Genomic DNA, 19,104 nt, shown 5'->3' with positions numbered 1-19,104 from the left:
TATCAAGAATAAATGAGCTAAAATTAGTATAGGTGGTATGGGAATAAGAGGGAAAAAAGGAAGCCAAGAAAAGTCTGAGATATTTAGAGGAATGAGAAGTGATTTTGAAATGATAGAGGCAGAGGGACTATTAAGAGTGAGGAATAAAAACCAGGCTAAGGGAAAAATTAAAATTTGAGATGTAAGGAAAAAGAAAAAAGAGGAAAAGGAGAATAAAAAAATAAAAGGGCCAGATAAAAGAGAAATAGAAGACAAAAAAAACAGGCTAAGACAGCAAAATTTAAATTTGAGAAGAAAAAAAGAATATAATAGGGGGCTGGTAAAATCTGGTATTTGAAATACAGAATTAGTGAAGCTCCAGAGATAAAATTGAAAAACAATGCAACAAAAACTACCCTACCCAAAACCAACTAGCAAAGATTAATAAAGATGTAGAGACAATGCTGGTATTTTAAGAGCAAGGAAAAAGGATATGAGATGACCCTTGGCAAGCAAATTGGTTTTGTGTGTCTGGATGGGGGAGAAATAGTAAGAGTATGGAGTGGAAACAAGTTGTAGCTAGAAAGAAAAAAATATTTGAAATGAAAGTAATGCAAGAAAAGAGGAAGGTAAAATGTGGCAAGAAGGGAGGGGAAAATATAGAAATTAAAAAAAAACTATAGTATAATATCCAGTGACTTAATATGTACAAACTTGATAGACAAGTATAGACCATTCTGTGTGGTGTGGGCCCAGCTTCCACTCGGAGATACACAGGACCCACGCCCCATGGATAGGTTTTCCTGTGGGGAATCAGGCCTGTGTTTTACCTAGACTGCTTTGAGACTTGCTTTTTGCTAAAACTCCCTCATCCTGAATTGAGACAGAAAACGCTTACTGCATATCTTTAAAGTAACTTCCTAAAATCTATGCTAAACTTTCCAAGGATGAGTGTAACCAGTTTAACCCCTTTTCCCTTTGCATTTGCAAATATCCTTTTTCTGTGATGTGATTAGCAGCACCCTTCTCCTTTGTTTTCTGTAAAAGGTAACCACCTAAAGCGAACCTCAGCATAGTAAATGAGGACCATCAAGTAATGTGCCCAGAAAAGCAATTAAAGCTTGTCAAGGCAAGGGTTGGGGTGCTCTCCCCTTGAGAGAGTGTTCAAGGTGCTCAGAGGCACTCTCCCCTTGAGAGAGTGTTCAAGGTGCTCTGAGGCACTCTCCCCTTGAGAGAGTGGCTGTGCTGTCCCTTTGGACTCAGTAGTCCATGTGAATTTGTTTTGTCTCATCCACAATGTATGGACCCCATGAGCTGGGGTCCACATCAAACAAGAAATGAATGTTTAAAATCTATGCAGGAAATAAAATATCACAAACCATGGATAAGACCACAGTGAATTTCATTTCTGTAGCCTCTAGTATTTACTACTGTTTATTTCTTTCTGGATCTGCCTCTGGAAATGTCATATGTTGACCCTGTCTGACCTTAGGCAGCCTGTTCAATATTTCCAGGGAACTGCTGTCCCAGGCTGCCTCCTTCAGTTATTAATCTAGTCACTCTGCACTCAGCAGTCAGGCTTAAGCACCATAGGGTAGGTCTAAATCCCTCCTGGGGTGGGGCCTATTGTTTCCCTTCAGACTATGACTGCTCAGAGGGGAATGGTCTGCCTGAGCAGGATGGTTGCTGCCATATGGGGGTTGGCTCAGCACCAGGGGCCCAGCAGCTACTCTCTCAGTTCTCTCCCTAATGCCTCCATCCTGTGTCTCAAGTGTCTCTAGTCCACTCTGCACCCCCCTTTGCCAAGGATTCACTTTGTGGCTATCTCCTTTAGTTTTTAATCTAGGCAATCATTACTCAGCAGTCAAACTTAAGCACCACATGGCCAGGGCAGAGAACCTCCTGGGTTCAGGGCTATTGTTTCCCCAAAGGCTGCTGCTACTCAGAGGGGAGTGGTCTGCCTGAGCATGATGGCTGGCGATGTATGGTGGATGACTCAGTACCAGGATCATGGCATCTACTCTCTCAGTTCTCTCCCCAAAGCTTCAGTCCGTAGTCTCTCCTGAGGAGTCACCAGCCCACTCTTCCCCTGCCTTTGCCAGAGCCTAGGGTGTCTGCAAATGAAAATTTGTGTGTTGGCCCTTTTAAATGGCTCTTGCATTTCTAGCCATCTGTCTCTGCATCCCTGCTGCTTTTCACTACTGGATGTTTTCTGTGTACTTTTTGGGCTCTGGTGCTTTAGGCTAGGAATCCTAGCTTAGGGTTTAGACCCCATTCTTCTCAGGGGGATCCAAACAGCCACTCAATTACCCCTCTGGTGATGCCACCTGTGGGTACCTACCCAGCCCTCTTGAGTCTCTACCGCACTCCTTACCAGATAAATTGTGCCAAAGCTGATTTTTCTGTGTGAGATTATTCGGCTTTTCTCTCACTATTGCTCAGTTGTTTGTTCTGGGTGGTTTCTCTACATTGAGTTGTAATTCCAGATTGGCCCTGGGAGGAAGTCAGTAACTTCCATTCACTCCTCTGCTATCTTCTCCTTGATGTCATTTTACTGTTCATATTTTTGATCATCTTCTTTTTCTTAGATTAAGTCCCTTTAACATTTCATATAATTAGGGCTTGATGATGAGGAACTCCTTTAACTTGACCTTATCTGGGAAGCACTTTATCTGCCCTTCCATTATAAATGAACGCTTTGCTGGATAATCTTTGAAAGGCAAGTATGTCCTTGCCTCTCATGACTTTGAATACTTCTTTCCAGCCCCTTCTTGCCTGCAAGTTTGAGAAATCAGCTGGTAGTTGCTTGCTCTGCTCTAGCCCCACTTGCTGTCATTTCTCTCACTTCCCACAAGCATAGTGTGCTCTTTCAGGTGCTGTTTCCCAGGTTTGTGGGTTTGTGTACATTCTAGGATCCTATCGGCCTCTCCAACAATCTCTCCTGTGAGACTGGGAGTTTCTCTCACCTTCGCAATCCCCACAGGTTCCTTTAGTCAGAGGTTTTGAGGCTTTATTTTCTGCGCTGGAACCCTGAGTTGCTTGGCCTTGCTCCCCAGCTGTTCCTCCTGGTTGGTTTATTCATACAAAAATTTGGGATCTCCCAGTCTGCCAGCCACTGCGGCCTTGCCACAGGTGTCCTCTCCACCCCACCTACCAGTTTGACTGAATGTTTCTTCTTTAACTCTTTGGTTGTTGGGCTTCCATACAGTTCAATTTTCTGGCAGTTTTCATTCTTTCTTGTTTTTAAATTTGTTGTCCATCTTTTGGTTGTGTGAGGAGGCAAAGTGTATCTACCCATGCCTCCACCTTGGCCAGAAGTCCTAATGCCCATGCTTTTCTAATACAATGTACTGTTCTCTTGTTCATGAAGGAGTGAAGTGTATGTCTCCATGCCATGTTCCTTTAAAGAGGACTGAGCCAAAGATGTGTACAGTGAATAGTTTGGGTTAGTAGGGTGTAAACTAACATTTTACTGAAAATTAGGCCAAGGCTCAGGTCATGGGGAGGATTCACTTACCTCTGAATTTCTGAAATAATTGAGTGAAGTGAATTTATAATTAACAGAACAGGGAGAAAATGTATTTAATATAGTAGTGAATATTCCTTAATTAGCATTATTTTATTATTCCTTACAGAGAAACACACATTTAAATAAAAGTCCTTACAAGAATTATCTCACTTAGATTTGTTTAAAGGATCAACACTACTTATTCTAAATGTCTGTCAGTGTGCACTACACAAGGATAGACCCCCTAAGAAACAGAATCTACTTATATAAAAAAATCTGTATTTATTTTACATGTTTAAACTTTAGTCACCTTCAGAGTACCCTCCATTTGATGCAATGCACCTATTGAGATGTTTTTTCCACTGCTGAAAACAGTGTTCAAACTCAATTTGATTCCTTTTAATGCTTCCCCCATTTTTTGTTTCTTCTCTTCCACATCAGCAACATGTTCCCTTTTAGGACTTTTTACATTCAGGGAAACAAAAAAAGAGGTGCTCAGTGTGAAATCATGTGAATAGGGAGGATGGGCGCAAGGGTCATGCCCATTATTAGTAAAAAACTGCTGAATGCTCAGCAAAGTGTGATCAGATATGCTCATAAATCATCCATCATAAAATGGGCAAATGCATTGGAGGACTTTTCATAAAAAATTCACTAAAGCTGAATGCAGCTACAACAATGCCAGCTGGTACACTGATACAGATGGGTTCCTAGAACACCCACCAAGTGGAGGAAGCCTGTATTACAAGGGGCCTGCCCTTCAGAAGAGAATCTGTTTTTTATGGTAGCCCCCCCTTGTATCACCAATCAACCACTATTTATTCTGGTATTGAAGTAACACAGCGTAATGGTCTTCAACAAAATAACAATTACTAAAACATTTATCTCCTTTCACAAAGCAAATCAAAAGCAATGACATACAAACAAAATAAGCAATTTAAATTTTAAGAAAAGTGGTACATCTTATAGTAAATAAATTGCAAAAGTTAAGGTTGCCAATAATATAAATTTGTCAATTTGTTATAGTCTATGTAAAAAGGCCATGAGACACAAAATTATTGGACTGCAGTCTTAAAGTAGTTGATGAAATCTGAAGTTTAACAAAAACCTACCCAACTCTAAGTCCCTATTAAATATTTTATGTAAGATTCCCTTTTAAGTATCTATATACATATTTCCACTTAATACTGCTAACCATACCCATGGTTATATTTATTTAAATAAAAATTAAATATACAGCCCAAAGTGCTGATTTCATACCATAAAACATAAGTATTTTAAATCACAATTTTTGGGTGGTACATTGAATACATTGGTTCCTTAAACAACATTAACAAGCATATTTTTAAGAATATATTTCATCAATAGTCAGGTAAAGCTTTATTAAATGGTAAACACTTAAAAGTGCAGAAATACAAGTTTCAAAAACAAATACATTCAGAAGATCTGTTGTTCAAATAGTATTTTTTCAAAACCAAGTGGAGGAGTATGATAAAATTCACTGAACTGGCAATCCAAAATTGCACTGTCATCAACTAGAAACAGAAAAAGAAAATAAATAAGTTAGAAGCAAATACCTTTAATTTTTATGAATACATAATTAAAAATAAACTACTTTTAAAATATGATAGTATCAAAAGGCAATAAGAATAAATGCATCTACTGTCCAGATTACAAAACATAATCCTATTGGCTAAAAATGTCCACAATGAAAAACAAAATCTGTATATCAAAACATTATCATCCATGATTATTAATAACATTATTTAAATTATTATAAATATTAGTTGTTATTAAATATCTCCAAATGGTACACACATAGGTAATTTTAATTTTCCCTTATTTGCCAATTTTCTAAACTGTATACTATTGAGATTTATTTTTTAAAAGATCCATGACTTTTTTAAAAAATACTTTTTTCATTTTGAAAAAATTATATTCATAGGAAGTTGCAAAAATAATATAGTCTCCAGTGGTAACACCTTACATAACTACAGTACAATATGAAATCCAGAAAACTGACATTGATACAATATTGTCAACTAGACTTCAGAGCTTATTTAGTATCTACATGTGTTTACCAGCATTTACCCAAAAGAAATGACTACATATAGCTATACAAAGACCTGTACATGAAATGTTTGTAATAGCTTTATTTTTAACAGCCAAAAACTAAAAACAACCTAACACAGATGAAAGGAAACACAAAAACTAAACACAACCATGAACAGATAAAAGGAAATACAAATTGTGATAAATCCACAAAATGAACTATACTATTTAGCTACAAAAAAGAGACTAAATTATTGTTACTACATATTATTAATGCAATATGAATGAATCCTAAAGTAATTATACTGAGTGAAAGAAGCCAGATAAAAATTAATACAAACTACATGCTTCTGATTATTTAATACTCTAGAAATGCAAGATAATCTGCACTGACAGAAAGCAGATCAGTGGTTGTCTGATTGGGCCTGGGATGGGAAGTGAGCAGGAACAATTATAAGGGAGCAGGAGAAAACTTTGAAGGTTCACAAACAGGCTTGCTATCTTGACTGTGGTAATGACATAGGTGATCACTTTATAGCTATTGTCAAATTGCACAGATATATTTAATTAACATTACTAAATATTTTGTTTAATAATAAATGCTAAAAAAGTTAAATACAGTATTTGACATTTTTGAAGGTATTACAGTGATTTTTACAAGGGTGGTTTCAGTGCAGTGGTGATAAAGGCAGCCAAACTGGGTTGAACGAATGAATGATGTAATAAAGACAGTGGTATAAGCTATTTTATAAGAAATGCAGCAATATAGAGAAGGATAAACATAGCGCTAGTGAGGAATATGAGTTTAAGGGAGGGTTTTTTTTCAGATGAGAATAACTCAGAAAGTTTACAGGTACTGAACACAGAAGTTGATGACATGAGATACCTGTGAAATAGCTGAAAAAGTGAAGTCCCAGAGTTGGAGAGTTTGAAATACAGTCTATAGACTGAGTTTTCTGAACATGAAGGATACTGCTTCCTCTGAGAAGGGATTAAAGGAGGCAAGATTGGAGTAGACCTAGAAAAGCTTCAGGAGGGTAAGGAAGTGAATGTAGAATTCACTCTTGATAGTCTGTTCTCTATAAAGTAGAGGGCAAGTTATCTGCAGACAATTGAGTAGGAAATTGAAGAACTATAGTGAAGGTCCGGATGTTTAGAGATGTAAAGAAATTGCCAAAAATATTGACAGTTTAGATTACACTGGAAGTAAACTTTGCCATGACTCTTTTCTTGAGTGTTATACAGCGTTTTTTCTCTCCATAGACTAAGTGTAAGAAAAGACCAAATGAATGGCTAGAATGATCTACATCTAGGAATTGGATAGAAGACAAAGATAAGGGAACTTAAGTTTTCTTTTTATCTGTGATAGTATCAGACTGTTAATATATTTGATTCAATTACATTGATTTATCAATTCCAATTTATAAAATATACTTTTCATAATTTACTACCTATAAATTTATTACATTTAAAATAATGCAAAATCAATTAAACAATTTGCAGTAATAATTTTACCTGCTACTCATTTGTATAACTCAGTAATTCTAGTATATATTTCACTTCTCAGGCTAAACTATTTTGAATATTAAGCTATACTTCCTTTTATTTAAGTAAATAAAGGAGTGGATTTTAGGCTTACCCAATATGGAACAGTACAGAATGAAGAAACAATACTTTAAAAAAAATGAGGACAGGCTTAGGAAACTCTGGGACAACTTTAAACATTCCAACATCTAAAACATAGGGATGCCAGAAGGAGAAGAGGAAGAGCAAGAAATTGAAAACTTATTTGAAAAAATAATGAAGGAGAACTTCCTGAATCTGGCAAAGCAAATAGACTTCCAGGAAGTCCAGGAAGCTCATAGAGTCCCAAAGAAACTGGACCTAAGGAAGCACATACCAAGGCACATCACAATTACATTAGCCAAGATTAAAGGAGAGAATCTTAAAAGCAGCAAGAGAAAAGGAAATAGTTACCTACAGAGGAGTTCCCAAAAGACTGTCAACTGATGTCAGGAGTTCTCATAAGACTGTCAGAAAAAAGAAACTTTATAGGCAAGAAGGGGCTGGAAAGAAGTATTCAAAGTCATGAAAGGCAAGAACCTACATCCAAAATTACTCTATGCAGTAAGGCTATTATTTAGAATGTAAGGGCAGATAAAGTACTTCCCAGATAAAGTCAAGTTAAAAGAGTAACCAAGCCCTTATTATATAAAATGTTAAAGGAACATATCTAAGAAAAAGAAGATGATAAAAAACATGAACAGTTAAATGACAACAAACTCACAACTGTCAACAACTGAACCTAAAAAAAAAGAAACAAAAACAAACTAAGCAAACAACTAGAACAGGAACAGAATCACAGAAATGGAGATCACATGGAGAGTTAGCAGCAGGGAGGGGGAGGGCAGTAAAAGGTATGGGGAATAAGCAGCATAAATGGTAGGTACAAAATAGACAGGGAGAGGTTAATAGTAATACAGGAAATATAGAAGCCAAAGAACCTATATGTACAACCCATGGACATGAACTAAGAGAAGGGGATGTGGGTGGGAGTGGGTGTGCTGGGCAGAGGGGAACTAAAGTAGGTAAAATGGGACAACTGTAATAGCATAATCAATAAAATATATTTTTAAAACATCAAAATTGGTGAGTTTTTAATGTAGACTTCTTAGTATTGCAGATGGGAGAAAATACACAACATTTTTGGCATGTTATACTTTATTATTTCAAGAAAAATAAAACCACAATTGAAATACAAAAAAAAGAGTTATGCAATATATGGAGAAGGTGTTGTGAGTGATGAAACCTATCAAAAGTAGTCTGTGAAGTTTCGTGCTGGAGATTGCTTGCTGGATGATGCTTCATAGTCAGGTAGATTAGCTGAAGTTGACAGCAACCAAGTTGAGACATTAATTGAGAACAATCAACATTATATCACATGGGAGATGGCCAATATACCCAAAATATCCAAATCAATAAAGTTACTGGTGAAAATAAAAATGTGCCTTTTATTCTATGTAAAAAACGCCATACAGACAGCTTGACCAACCGAAGCTTTTCAGATACAATCTAGGACTTATTAAACAAAAAATATTAAAACATAAAAAACAAAAATTTTTATTTTCAAATAATGGAAACATGGATATTGCTAAAAAATACAAGCAAAATGTCTTCAGCAATATTGGCCTGAAGTTTTCTTTCTTTGTTGTGTCTCTATCTGGTTTTGGAATTGGGATAAGTGCAAAAAAATGAAACGAGCACAAACTTACACCATACACCAAAATAAATTCAAGGTGGATAAAAGAATTAAATATAAGCCTTGAAACCATTAAAGTCCTAGAGGAGAACATAGGCAGGAAAGTCTCAGATATTTCACACAGCAAAATATTTACTGATATGTCCCCTAGAGCAAGGAATATAAAGGAAAGAATAAACAAATGGAATCTCATCAAAATAAAAAGCTTCTGCATGGCTAAAGAAAACAGTATTAAATTAAAAAGACAACCAACTGTATGGGAAAACATATTTGCCAATGATACCTCAGACAAAGGTTTAATCTCTAAAATATACAAAGAACTCACAGGACTGCACTCTAAGAAGACAACTAACTGAATTAAAAAATGACAAAAAAACTTGAACAAATAATTCTCCAAGAACATACAGAAGATCCAGAGACACAGGAAAAGATGCTCAATATCACTAGCCATCAGAGAGATGCAAATTAAAACCACAATGAGATACTACTTTACACCAGTCAGGATGGCTATCATAAACAAAGCAACAAACAACCAATGTTGGAGAGGTTATGGGGAAAACAGGACCTTAGTTCACTGTTGGTGGGATTGCAGACTGGTACAACCATTATGGAAAACAGTATGGAATTTTCTCAGAAAAATAAAAATCGACCTGCCTTTTGACCCAGCAATTCCACTGCTGGGATTATATCCTAAGAACCCTAAAACACCAATCTCAAAGAACCTATGCACCACTATGTTCATAGCAGCACAATTTACAATAGCCAAGAGTTGGAAGCAACCTAGGTGCCAGTCAGTAAATGGATGGATCAAAAAATTATGGTACATATACACAATGGAATTCTATGCAGCAGAGAGAAAGAAAGAGCTACTACCCTTTGCAATAGCATGGACGGAAGTGGAAAGCATTATGCTGAGTGAAATAAGCCAAGTGTTGAAAGACAAATACCATATGATCTCACCTTAAACAGGAAGCTAAACAACAAAACAAACAAGCAAGCAAAATAAAAATAAAGACACTGAAATAGAGAACAGGGGGACAGAGACCAGAGGGGAGAGGGGAGGGAATTTAAGGGGAGAAAGGGGAAGGATTTAGAGGAACAAGTATAAAGGACACAGGGACAATAACTAAGGGGGGGGGGTGGAAATGGGAGGGAGGTGGGGAGCATGGGGCAGGGTGGGCTGGGATGGGAGAAATAGACAGAAAACTGTACTTGAAAAATAATTAAATAAAATTTAAAAATGTCTTTAATATTATATATCAGAATCTTCAATAGTTGGTTTTGTAAACATTTGTAACAGTCATCGCAAATAATACTGCTATGCTCAAGGCATAAATACTTCTCACAACATTTGCAAAAATATTTTGATAAGCAACTTGTTTTGGATGCATAGCACCTAACACATCCTTTTGTTTTTCTGTTTGTTGGGGGAGTCGTTATCTATTACATCATTAGAATTTCCTTTAATTTGTGTTTGAAATTGATGAAATTTCAGATGTAGAGCCTTGTACACACCTGTAGAGATTTCTGAATACCTTTTTATTTGTTAAGACACTAACTGCCTTATGAGATTTCTAATAAATATTCTGAGCCTTATTTTCATATTGCTGTTCAGCATATGAATAGTCTTAGAGTTTATTTCTACAATATTGAAAATTGTGTAGAATATAACCATAGGCCATCTTCTTGTGTTCTTGGCCACATTACATGTGTCTATCTTTTGGTCCACAGTGTCAAGTCCTGACTTCGTTTGGTTGTAATATTCTATTATGTCAGGCTTTTGTGAATCTAAATTTACAGTGTCATAGAAATGCATACTTAAAGCTAAATTTACATTTTATCCCTTTCTGGGTATATGAGACTCTTATCATTCCCATCATTGGATTCGAGTAGCATTTGCTGAAGTTCCTCAACATCTCTTGGATTATTGAATCAATATATTTTTCCAGCCATTTTAAATGGTAAAAAAAGAAAAAGACAAGACTTTGAGTTCATAGGGAAAAAACACAACTACATTAACACTGATTACAGAGTTCATGGTATCTCTCATATAATTTACATTGAACATGCGCCCTAATGAAACATGTATTATAAGCAAACTGACTGATTTAATGTTATGGCTTAACATTAGTCACACACAAACATGCAGCTAGTCATGACCTTGAACTTATGCACTGAATATATGTAAAAATATTTAAGAAAAAAGTTTAAATCTCTCAGATCATCTGCAACCTCTGCAGGAGTGAAGGGCCCCTACACAAAATTGCAGAGTCACTCCCTCTAAGCTCCAGTGCAGGAGCAGAAGACTAAAAGGCATCAGAGGCATACAGGGAGGAACTGAACTGGCTGGCATCAGAGGGAGAGCTGGGGGACAGCTTTCCCCTAGAAAGAAGGGCTGGAGGAGGCCATTGTTTCTTTTCTGAAACCTCTTCCAACCTCACACAGCCAGCAGGTGAATGCTTCATCTGAGACTCCATTAAACTGGCTCTCACTGTTTGCCCTGACCCTGGTAATTCCTTGAAGCCAGCTCCATTCAACTTTTAGGGCCCGACCAAGCTGTTTCCAGTGGCTTTTTCATATAAATGGCTTGTGTTGGCCTGTGCTTGAGATTTTCCTAAATTTTCTCAAACAAGCAGCATCTGGCTTCAGTGAGTAAACCCTTTCTAAACTGCCCTAGGTCTGGCACTAACACCAGTTAGCCTTGGATCCCAGTGTGGCCTCTCTCGGGCTCCTCCAAGCCCCCAAAAGTAGCAGTGATCTATAGACTGCTTTTTAACTTATGCTGTGTGACCCTAATAGAACACAGTTGGTGTTTGACCTTGGACATGCCAACAGCCATAAAGGCTTAACTGTAAGAGGAGGGTATATACAGCCCATACAGTGGACACACCTAGAGTACACAGCTTGAATAACAGTAGAGGCTATACTACCAGACTCTACAGGACAGTAGGTATCCTGTAGAGTCTCGTGGCCAATCTACCAAGCCTGGGAGATGTATCAGCTTTATCTAATACACAAAAACACAGTGAGACTGCCAAAATAAGTAGAGGAAACACGGCCCAAATGAAAAAACAGAACAAAGTTTCAGAAAAAGAACTAAAAGTGGAGATGTGCAATATATAGATGCAGAGTTCAAGACATTGCTTATAATGATGCTCAAGGACTAATTAAGGACCTCAACAGAAAAAAAAATCCCAGTCAGAAATGAAGGATACACTAATTTAAATAAAGAATGATTTACAGGGACACAACAGTAGAGTGGATGAAGCCAAAAATCAAACCAACAACTTGGAATACAAGGAAGCAAAATAACAGCCAATCAGAACAGTAAGAAGAAAAGAGAATACAAATAAAATAAGGATAGTATAAGGAACCTCTGGGACAACTTGAAGCATACCAATATCTGCATCATAGGGGTATATGAAGGAGAAGAGATAAACCTATTTAAAAAAATAATGAAAGAACATTTCCCTTAAGGAATAGATATAAAAGCCTAGGAAGCACAGAGAGTCCCAAACAAGATGGACCCAAAATGGCCCACTCCAAGACACATCATAATTAAAATGCCAAAATGTAATATAAAGAGAGAACCTTAAAAGCAGCAAGAGAAAAACAGTTAGTTACCTATAAGGGACACCCATAAGACTGTCAGCTGATTTTTCAAAGAAAAGGCTGGAAGGGATTGGCAAGAAATATTCAAAGTGATAAAAAGGAAGGACCTATAACCAAGATTACTCTACCTAGCAAAGTTATCATTTAGAATCAAAGGAAAGATAAAGAGCTTTCTAGACAAGAAAAAGCTAAAGCAGTTCATCATCACCAAACCAGTATTATATGAAATGTTCTAGGGTCTTTATTAAGAAGAAGATAAAAAATATGAACAATAAAATGGTAAAAAATACACATCTATCAGCAATTGAATCTAAATAACAAAGTAAACAAACAAGAAATAGAGACAGATCACAATACAGAGAACATTTTTATGTTGCCAGATGGCAAAGGCATTGGGGGGATAGGTGAGAAAGGTAAGGGGATAAAGAAGTACAAATTGGTAGTTACAGTAGAGTCATAGGGACATAAAGTACATCTTTGGCTACAATAGAGTAGCCAAAGGACATACTGGTAGGAATCATAGACATGGACATAGTGGACATGGTGTGGGGATTGCCCGAGGGAGTGAGGGTAGGTGTAAGGTCAAGAAGGACAAAGGAGGAAAATTTGGGACAAATGTAATAGCATAAACTATAAATTATAATAAAAAGTACGCTTTTACATGTAAAGAGGCAGAAGGTAAAATCATTGAAAAGTAATTTTTTAGAGAAAAGAAGACTAATAAAAACCTTAATTAAAGCATAAAACACAGGCTTTGGCTCTTAGTATCACATTGTTAAATATTTGTATTTGTAATTGCTTACATTTCTGACATCTCAAACAGTATGTCCTCAATAACATTGCTAATTTCCTAGGAAATTATTGCAAAAAGTTAATAATTAGTTTTATTATAGCTCAGATCTAAGAACTTAAATAGGGTAATGAAATGAGAAATACTTTTAGATTTACTAAAACCATAGACATAAAATCAGCAGAATAGAGTGATAAAGTCATTCTGGCTATTTTTTTAGAGATACCTTATTTTTTAGATATACACATGAAATATTTATGAGTAAAATGATTAGTCTCAAAATATTCCAAGGAGGGGAGGTCAAAAGCAGTGGGAGTGTTGGGGTTAAATGAAATATGGTTGGCTACAAGTTAATAATTGTTTGAAGATAGACGATAGGTACACTAGGGTTCATTATACTATTCTCTTTATTTTTAAACATTTTTGAAATTTTCTGTAATAAAAATTAATTAAGTAGTATAGAGTTATCTCTAAGTAACCCAATTCTTACAAGACATACTTGTACAGAAACTATAATTACATAACTTTTCTTGGGAATAAAAACTTTCTTTAGTTCTGCAACAGGACTGTGATATGCTGCTGAATACATTCCCAATAAAAAAAGTCCTTAGAAAAAGTTAACATATATAAAATAATATTTACAAATATTTTAGCTTACCATAAACAACTGGATACACTGTCCCTCTTATACCTGATGCTGGACAATGCATGTTTTTTCCATTCAAATATACATTTAATTCTACATGGTCATATGTAATACCCTAGGAAGAAAAGGAAATATTTTAAATGGTAAAAATATAAACATTTCATAAAAATCTGACCAGTCAGAAAGTACTTATTGTGGAGCATGGTACACAGAATAACTAAATAGAAGGTCATAATAGCTTTCCGTAAGGGCTTACAATTTGATAGACTTCTACTTGAACCAAACTAAAAAGAAAAAAAAAATGGTGGCGATTATGTGAGGCTGGGGTAGGTAAAATCCCAAGAGTCCACATCAGAGGTAAAAAAAAAAAAAAAAGAAAGAAACCTGTTTAAATCCTAGTATTACATTTAGATAATTTGGATTTTATATTTTAGATATTTAAGATGATATAACTATTGGCATACTGTCAACAGAGAGACCCTAATTTGATCTAAAGTGGGGGAAACAATAAAGTTTTCACCATTAGGGCTTACTGCCTTTCATTGTTTTCATATTGGGAAATATGTCTTTATATAACTTGCTTTCAAAAAGAAACCATATATTTCAATATTTCTTTGCCTTGGTTTCAAATACATTAAGTGTATTATCAAAGTAAAACTTGGACTTATAACCCTGGCTTGCGTAGCTCAGCGGATTGAGCGCGGGCCTGCGAACCAGAGTATCGCAGTTCGATTCCCAGTCAGGGCACATGCCTGGGTTGCAGGCCAGCTCCCAGCAGGGAACACATGAGAGGCAACCACACATTGATATTTCTCTCCCACTCTTTCTCCTTCCCTTCCCCTCTCTCAAAAAAATTAATAAATAAAATATTTTTTAAAAAAGTAAAACTTGGACTTATAACTAAATATACAGTTGACCTTGGAACAATATGGTTTGTACTATGCAGGTCTCTTATACGCAGATTTTCTTCAATAAATACAAATAGTATTTCAATCCATGGCTGGGAGTATGTGGAGGGTAAACTGTATGCATTGATCTATGCCATTTCATATAGGTAATTTGAGCATCCATAGCTTTTAGTATCCATGAAGTCCTAGAAGCAGTTGCTGTGGATACTGAGGGACAACTAAATGTTGGGAAAGTCAAAAGTTATATGTGGACTTCGAATGTGCAGGGGGTCAGTGCTCCTAACCTGTGTTATGCAAGGATCTACTGTAATTGGTAATCACTACCAAACCGAAAAACAGAAAAGCAACAGTTCAAAAGATTTAAAAAAAAAATTGGTATAAAAACATTACTTTGTGGATTATTAGTGGTATAAATTCATAATTCATAATAATAATTATTATTATTTTAAATATTTTATTTATTTATTTTTAGGCAGAAGGGAAGGGAGGAAGGAGTGGGACAGAAACATCAATGTGTGGTTGCCTCTTGAGTGCCCCCTACTGGGGACCTGGCCACAACCCAGGCATGTGCCCTGACTGGGAACCCAACCGGCTACCCTTTGGTTCTCAGGCCAGTGCTCAATCCACTGAGCCATACCAGCCAGGGCACTAACAATTATTATAATTAAATTGCTGGGAAACAGATACCAGCAGTATTCTAGGTACTTCATATTTATTAATTTGAATAAATGAATAAACAACTAAGGTATTATTATTGTCTGCATTTTATAACTATAGCACAAAGAGGTTAAATAATTTACCTAAAATTACACAGCTGGAAAGTGGCAGAAATGAGATTTACACCTATATAGTACAGTTCTGGAACACTTACATAATTTTAAACTTAAAATACTCTTTAAAACCTAATACAATCATTACTGACTGATGACAAAAAGAGGGCTTTCCTTGAAAGAATTAAGAATAGACAGCAGAGATTTTTCAACAGAGAAATGATCACACACCAAGCAGCAACCACTTTAAGGATTTCTGACTGTAGGTAAATTGTATCAATTTAAAAGCCTTTTAAAGGTAGAAAAAAATGTATAGATGATCTAGTCCAGGGGTGTCAAAGTCATTTTCACTGGGGGCCACATCAGCCTCACAGTTGCCTTCAAAGGGCCGAAAGTAATTTCAACTCAACAGTTACGGAGTAGTTACATTTACACAGTGCTAAAATTAGGAAAGCAACTGTGAGGCTGATGTGGCCCCTGGTGAAAATGAGTTTGACATCCCTGATCTAGTCTTTGCTCCCCGACTTTTGGCAAAGGCTCAGATAAATCAATGTGTTAAGTGTTAAAATATTCTCTTCAAATCTTAATAAAGCCAAGGTTAAAAAATTTTATTAAAAGCTAAGGAATATTGAGCCTTGGCTGGTGTGGTTCAGTGGATTGAGCACTGGCCTGCAAACCAAAGGGTTGCAGGTAGAATTCCCAGTCAGGGCACATGCCTAGGTTGTGGGCCCAGACCCCCAGTAGAGGGCATATGAGAGGCAACCACACATTGGTGTTTCCTTCTCTTTCATCTTTCCTTACCCTCTCTCTAAATATAAATAAATAAAATCTTCAAAAAAAAAAGCTAAGGTATTTTGAGAAAGATAAACTGATTGCCTTTGTTTCATTTCAGTTTCAGTATTTAAATATAATCATAAAGACAACTGATAGTTGGGATTCGTTTTTTAAATGAAGAGGTTTGTTTTAATTAAGAAAACAAAGTTACAAAAAAAGCAAAGTGTTATTCTCTTTATAGGACTGCAGGAAATTCTAGCAGTTCAGAGCAGGTCATAACTAAAGCACCCTTCACCACCTGGTGGCAACATAACCTACTGCAAGCAAGCAAGCTTTAAACACAAGCCTGCAGCATAACAGCAAAATTCCAATACATTTCAATACCAAAGAAAGGAGTGAGGAAAGATTCGAGAACCCCAGCCCCTACCTGCAGCATTTGGTTCAAGTGTTTTCTAACTTAATCTGTCCTCTTCTATGATCTAGACCACAGGTGGCAAACACAAGGCCCACAGGCTGAATCCAGCCCTCCATCTTGTTTTATCCAGCATGGCACCTTGTTTCTACCCAGTGGCAGCCAAACTGCTTGCCCCTAGTTAAGGAGTAGTTAGATTTATACAGTCCTAAAATTCCATTTGGCCCTTTGAGGCTGATGTGGCCCCCCAGTGAAAATGAGTTTGACACCCATGATCTAGACACACATAACAATGCACTTATTAATAATTGTGTGCAGGTTTAGTGAACAAACTCTGAAATTAAACTGCCTATATTTCAACCCTGGGATCATCCTGTAAAAGAAGTTGCATCTCCTAATCTGTAAAATGGTGATCATGATACTACTTATTTCATAAGGCTGTTATGAAGATTAAACAATTTAATCCCTGACAGGCACCTAAAACAGTGCCTGTCCCATAATAAATGCTACAGAAGTGTTTGTCAAACTTCTCTAAAATTAAACTGAAAAATGCAATTTTCGAATGTATTTGCATTTTTCAAAATTATTTATTAAAACAATAAGCATAAAGTGTTTCAGTTATGCCTTCCTAGTGCTAAAGTAGGCCATTGATACATGATTATTGTATGAATATAATCATTTGGTTGGATGTTGATAGCTTATTCTTTTTGATTTCTCCTCAGAGAATGGTATATCACTAAAATTCTACCCATATGAGAATTTTTCCTATTTTATAATCTAGTCTACTTTTCCAATGACACTTTCAGCAATTTTATGAAATTTGTTCCCAAGTATTTGAACTAGGAAGATAAAATGGTAGGGTAATGTTTCATTTTTCTTGATTCTGCATATATTTCAGCTTTGTTAGCCCTTTTACCAAAAGGGCATGAAAATCAAAGTTTAATTTAATGCTGACAGATGAAAAATGACATTCTTAATTTCGGCCATTTCTGCTATCAGTCATTTAAATGAATGAAATAGAAAGACCAGAATAACAAACAGAAGTTCACTATATTAACAGAGAAAAATATTTGCTACAGATTGTCCTTTCTCATGTTCAAATTTTATCTGTTAGTGTAAACAGATTGACAGCATCAACTTGACTTCAAGATTCTCTCATAAGAAATAACTATTTGAATAATGGTGTTCCATATTATGAACATCTGGCAATGATCTACAAATACAGAACTAACTATTCAAACAGAACAGGGAAAAGCAGATTTAAAAAAAAAAAGTTTATGCCTTTTGCCTTCTTTTTTTCTTAGCCAATTTAAGGGAAAAATACTTTAACAATTTATCTATTTAGTAATCAAGTGTTCTTTATCTTGTTTTTTTGTTGTTATTTTTTTGCAGAAAAAATTTCCACATCTTTCTTCATTCTCTCCAAAATACTGTGTATTTAATTTAATAACCTGACTTTACCTTGTCTGTGTCACATTATTATTGGAAAATTTCCCATGTTATTTACAGACTCCTTTCAACTTGGGACCAGAGCCAGAAACTCAGTCTGTGTATAAGGGCACCTTTGCTAAAGGAGACCTAAGAACTCTGTCCTCAATCAATAGTAAACAGCCTGAAGTCAGTGTATAAGGTTCTTGGCTAACACCATACGAGAGAAACTATCTGGAAAAGACAGAAAGGGATGTTTGTTTTGTTTTGTTTTAAATTATTTTATTGTTGTTCAAGTACAGTTGTCTGCATTCCCCCACCCCAAACTCCAGGCATCTACATCTCCCTCCCAATTCTACCTCCTCTTGGTTTTGTCCATGTGTCCTTTATAGTTGTTCCTCAAAACACTTCCCCCTTTTCCTCCCATTATCTCTTCCCACCTCCCTTCTGGTTATTGTCAGACTGTTCTTAATTTCAATGTCTCTGGTTATATTTTGCTTACTTGCTTGTTTGTTTTGTTGATGAGGTTCCTCTTGATGGTGAGATCGTATGGTATTTGTCTTTCACCATCTGGCTTATTTCACTTACCACAATGCCCTCCAGTTCCAAGAACATTGTTGAAAAGGGTAGAAGATTTCTTTCTTTCTGTTGTATAGTATTCCATCATGTAAACATACCATAGTTTTTAGATCCATTCATTTACTGATGGGCATTTAGGTTGCTTCCAGCACTTACCTATTGTAAATTGTGCTGCTATGAACACTGGGGTGCATAGGTTCTTACGGATTGGTGGGCATCTCAGTGTTCTTAGAATATAATCCCAGCAGTGGAATTGCTGGGTCAAAAGGCAATTTCATTTTTATTTTTCTGAGGAAATTCCATTATGTTTTCCACAGTGACTGTAACCAGACTGCAATCCCACCAAAAGTACACTAGGATTTTCTTTCCTCCACATCTTCTTCAACA

General features: G+C 36.1%; 1 protein-coding gene across 1 annotated transcript in view; it reads right to left on the bottom strand.

Moving 5' to 3' along the window:
- Positions 1-2,996: 2,996 nt before the first annotated feature.
- Positions 2,997-19,104, bottom strand: part of SPRYD7 (SPRY domain containing 7) — a 37,306-nt gene continuing 21,198 nt past the window's right edge. Inside the window, exons 4-5 of the mRNA XM_053665397.1 lie at positions 13,859-13,961; positions 2,997-5,022 (exon numbers count right to left, since the gene is read on the bottom strand). Coding sequence (XP_053521372.1) covers positions 4,925-5,022; positions 13,859-13,961 — 201 coding nt within the window. The 3' untranslated portion in view covers positions 2,997-4,924. The remainder of the gene's footprint in view (positions 5,023-13,858; positions 13,962-19,104) is intronic.

This window comes from Artibeus jamaicensis, unplaced genomic scaffold (assembly GCF_021234435.1).
Source record: "Artibeus jamaicensis isolate MK-2021 breed Jamaican fruit bat unplaced genomic scaffold, CSHL_Jam_final contig_410, whole genome shotgun sequence".
NCBI classification, from domain to species: domain Eukaryota; kingdom Metazoa; phylum Chordata; class Mammalia; order Chiroptera; family Phyllostomidae; genus Artibeus; species Artibeus jamaicensis.
This window is presented reverse-complemented; position numbering and strand designations above follow the sequence as displayed.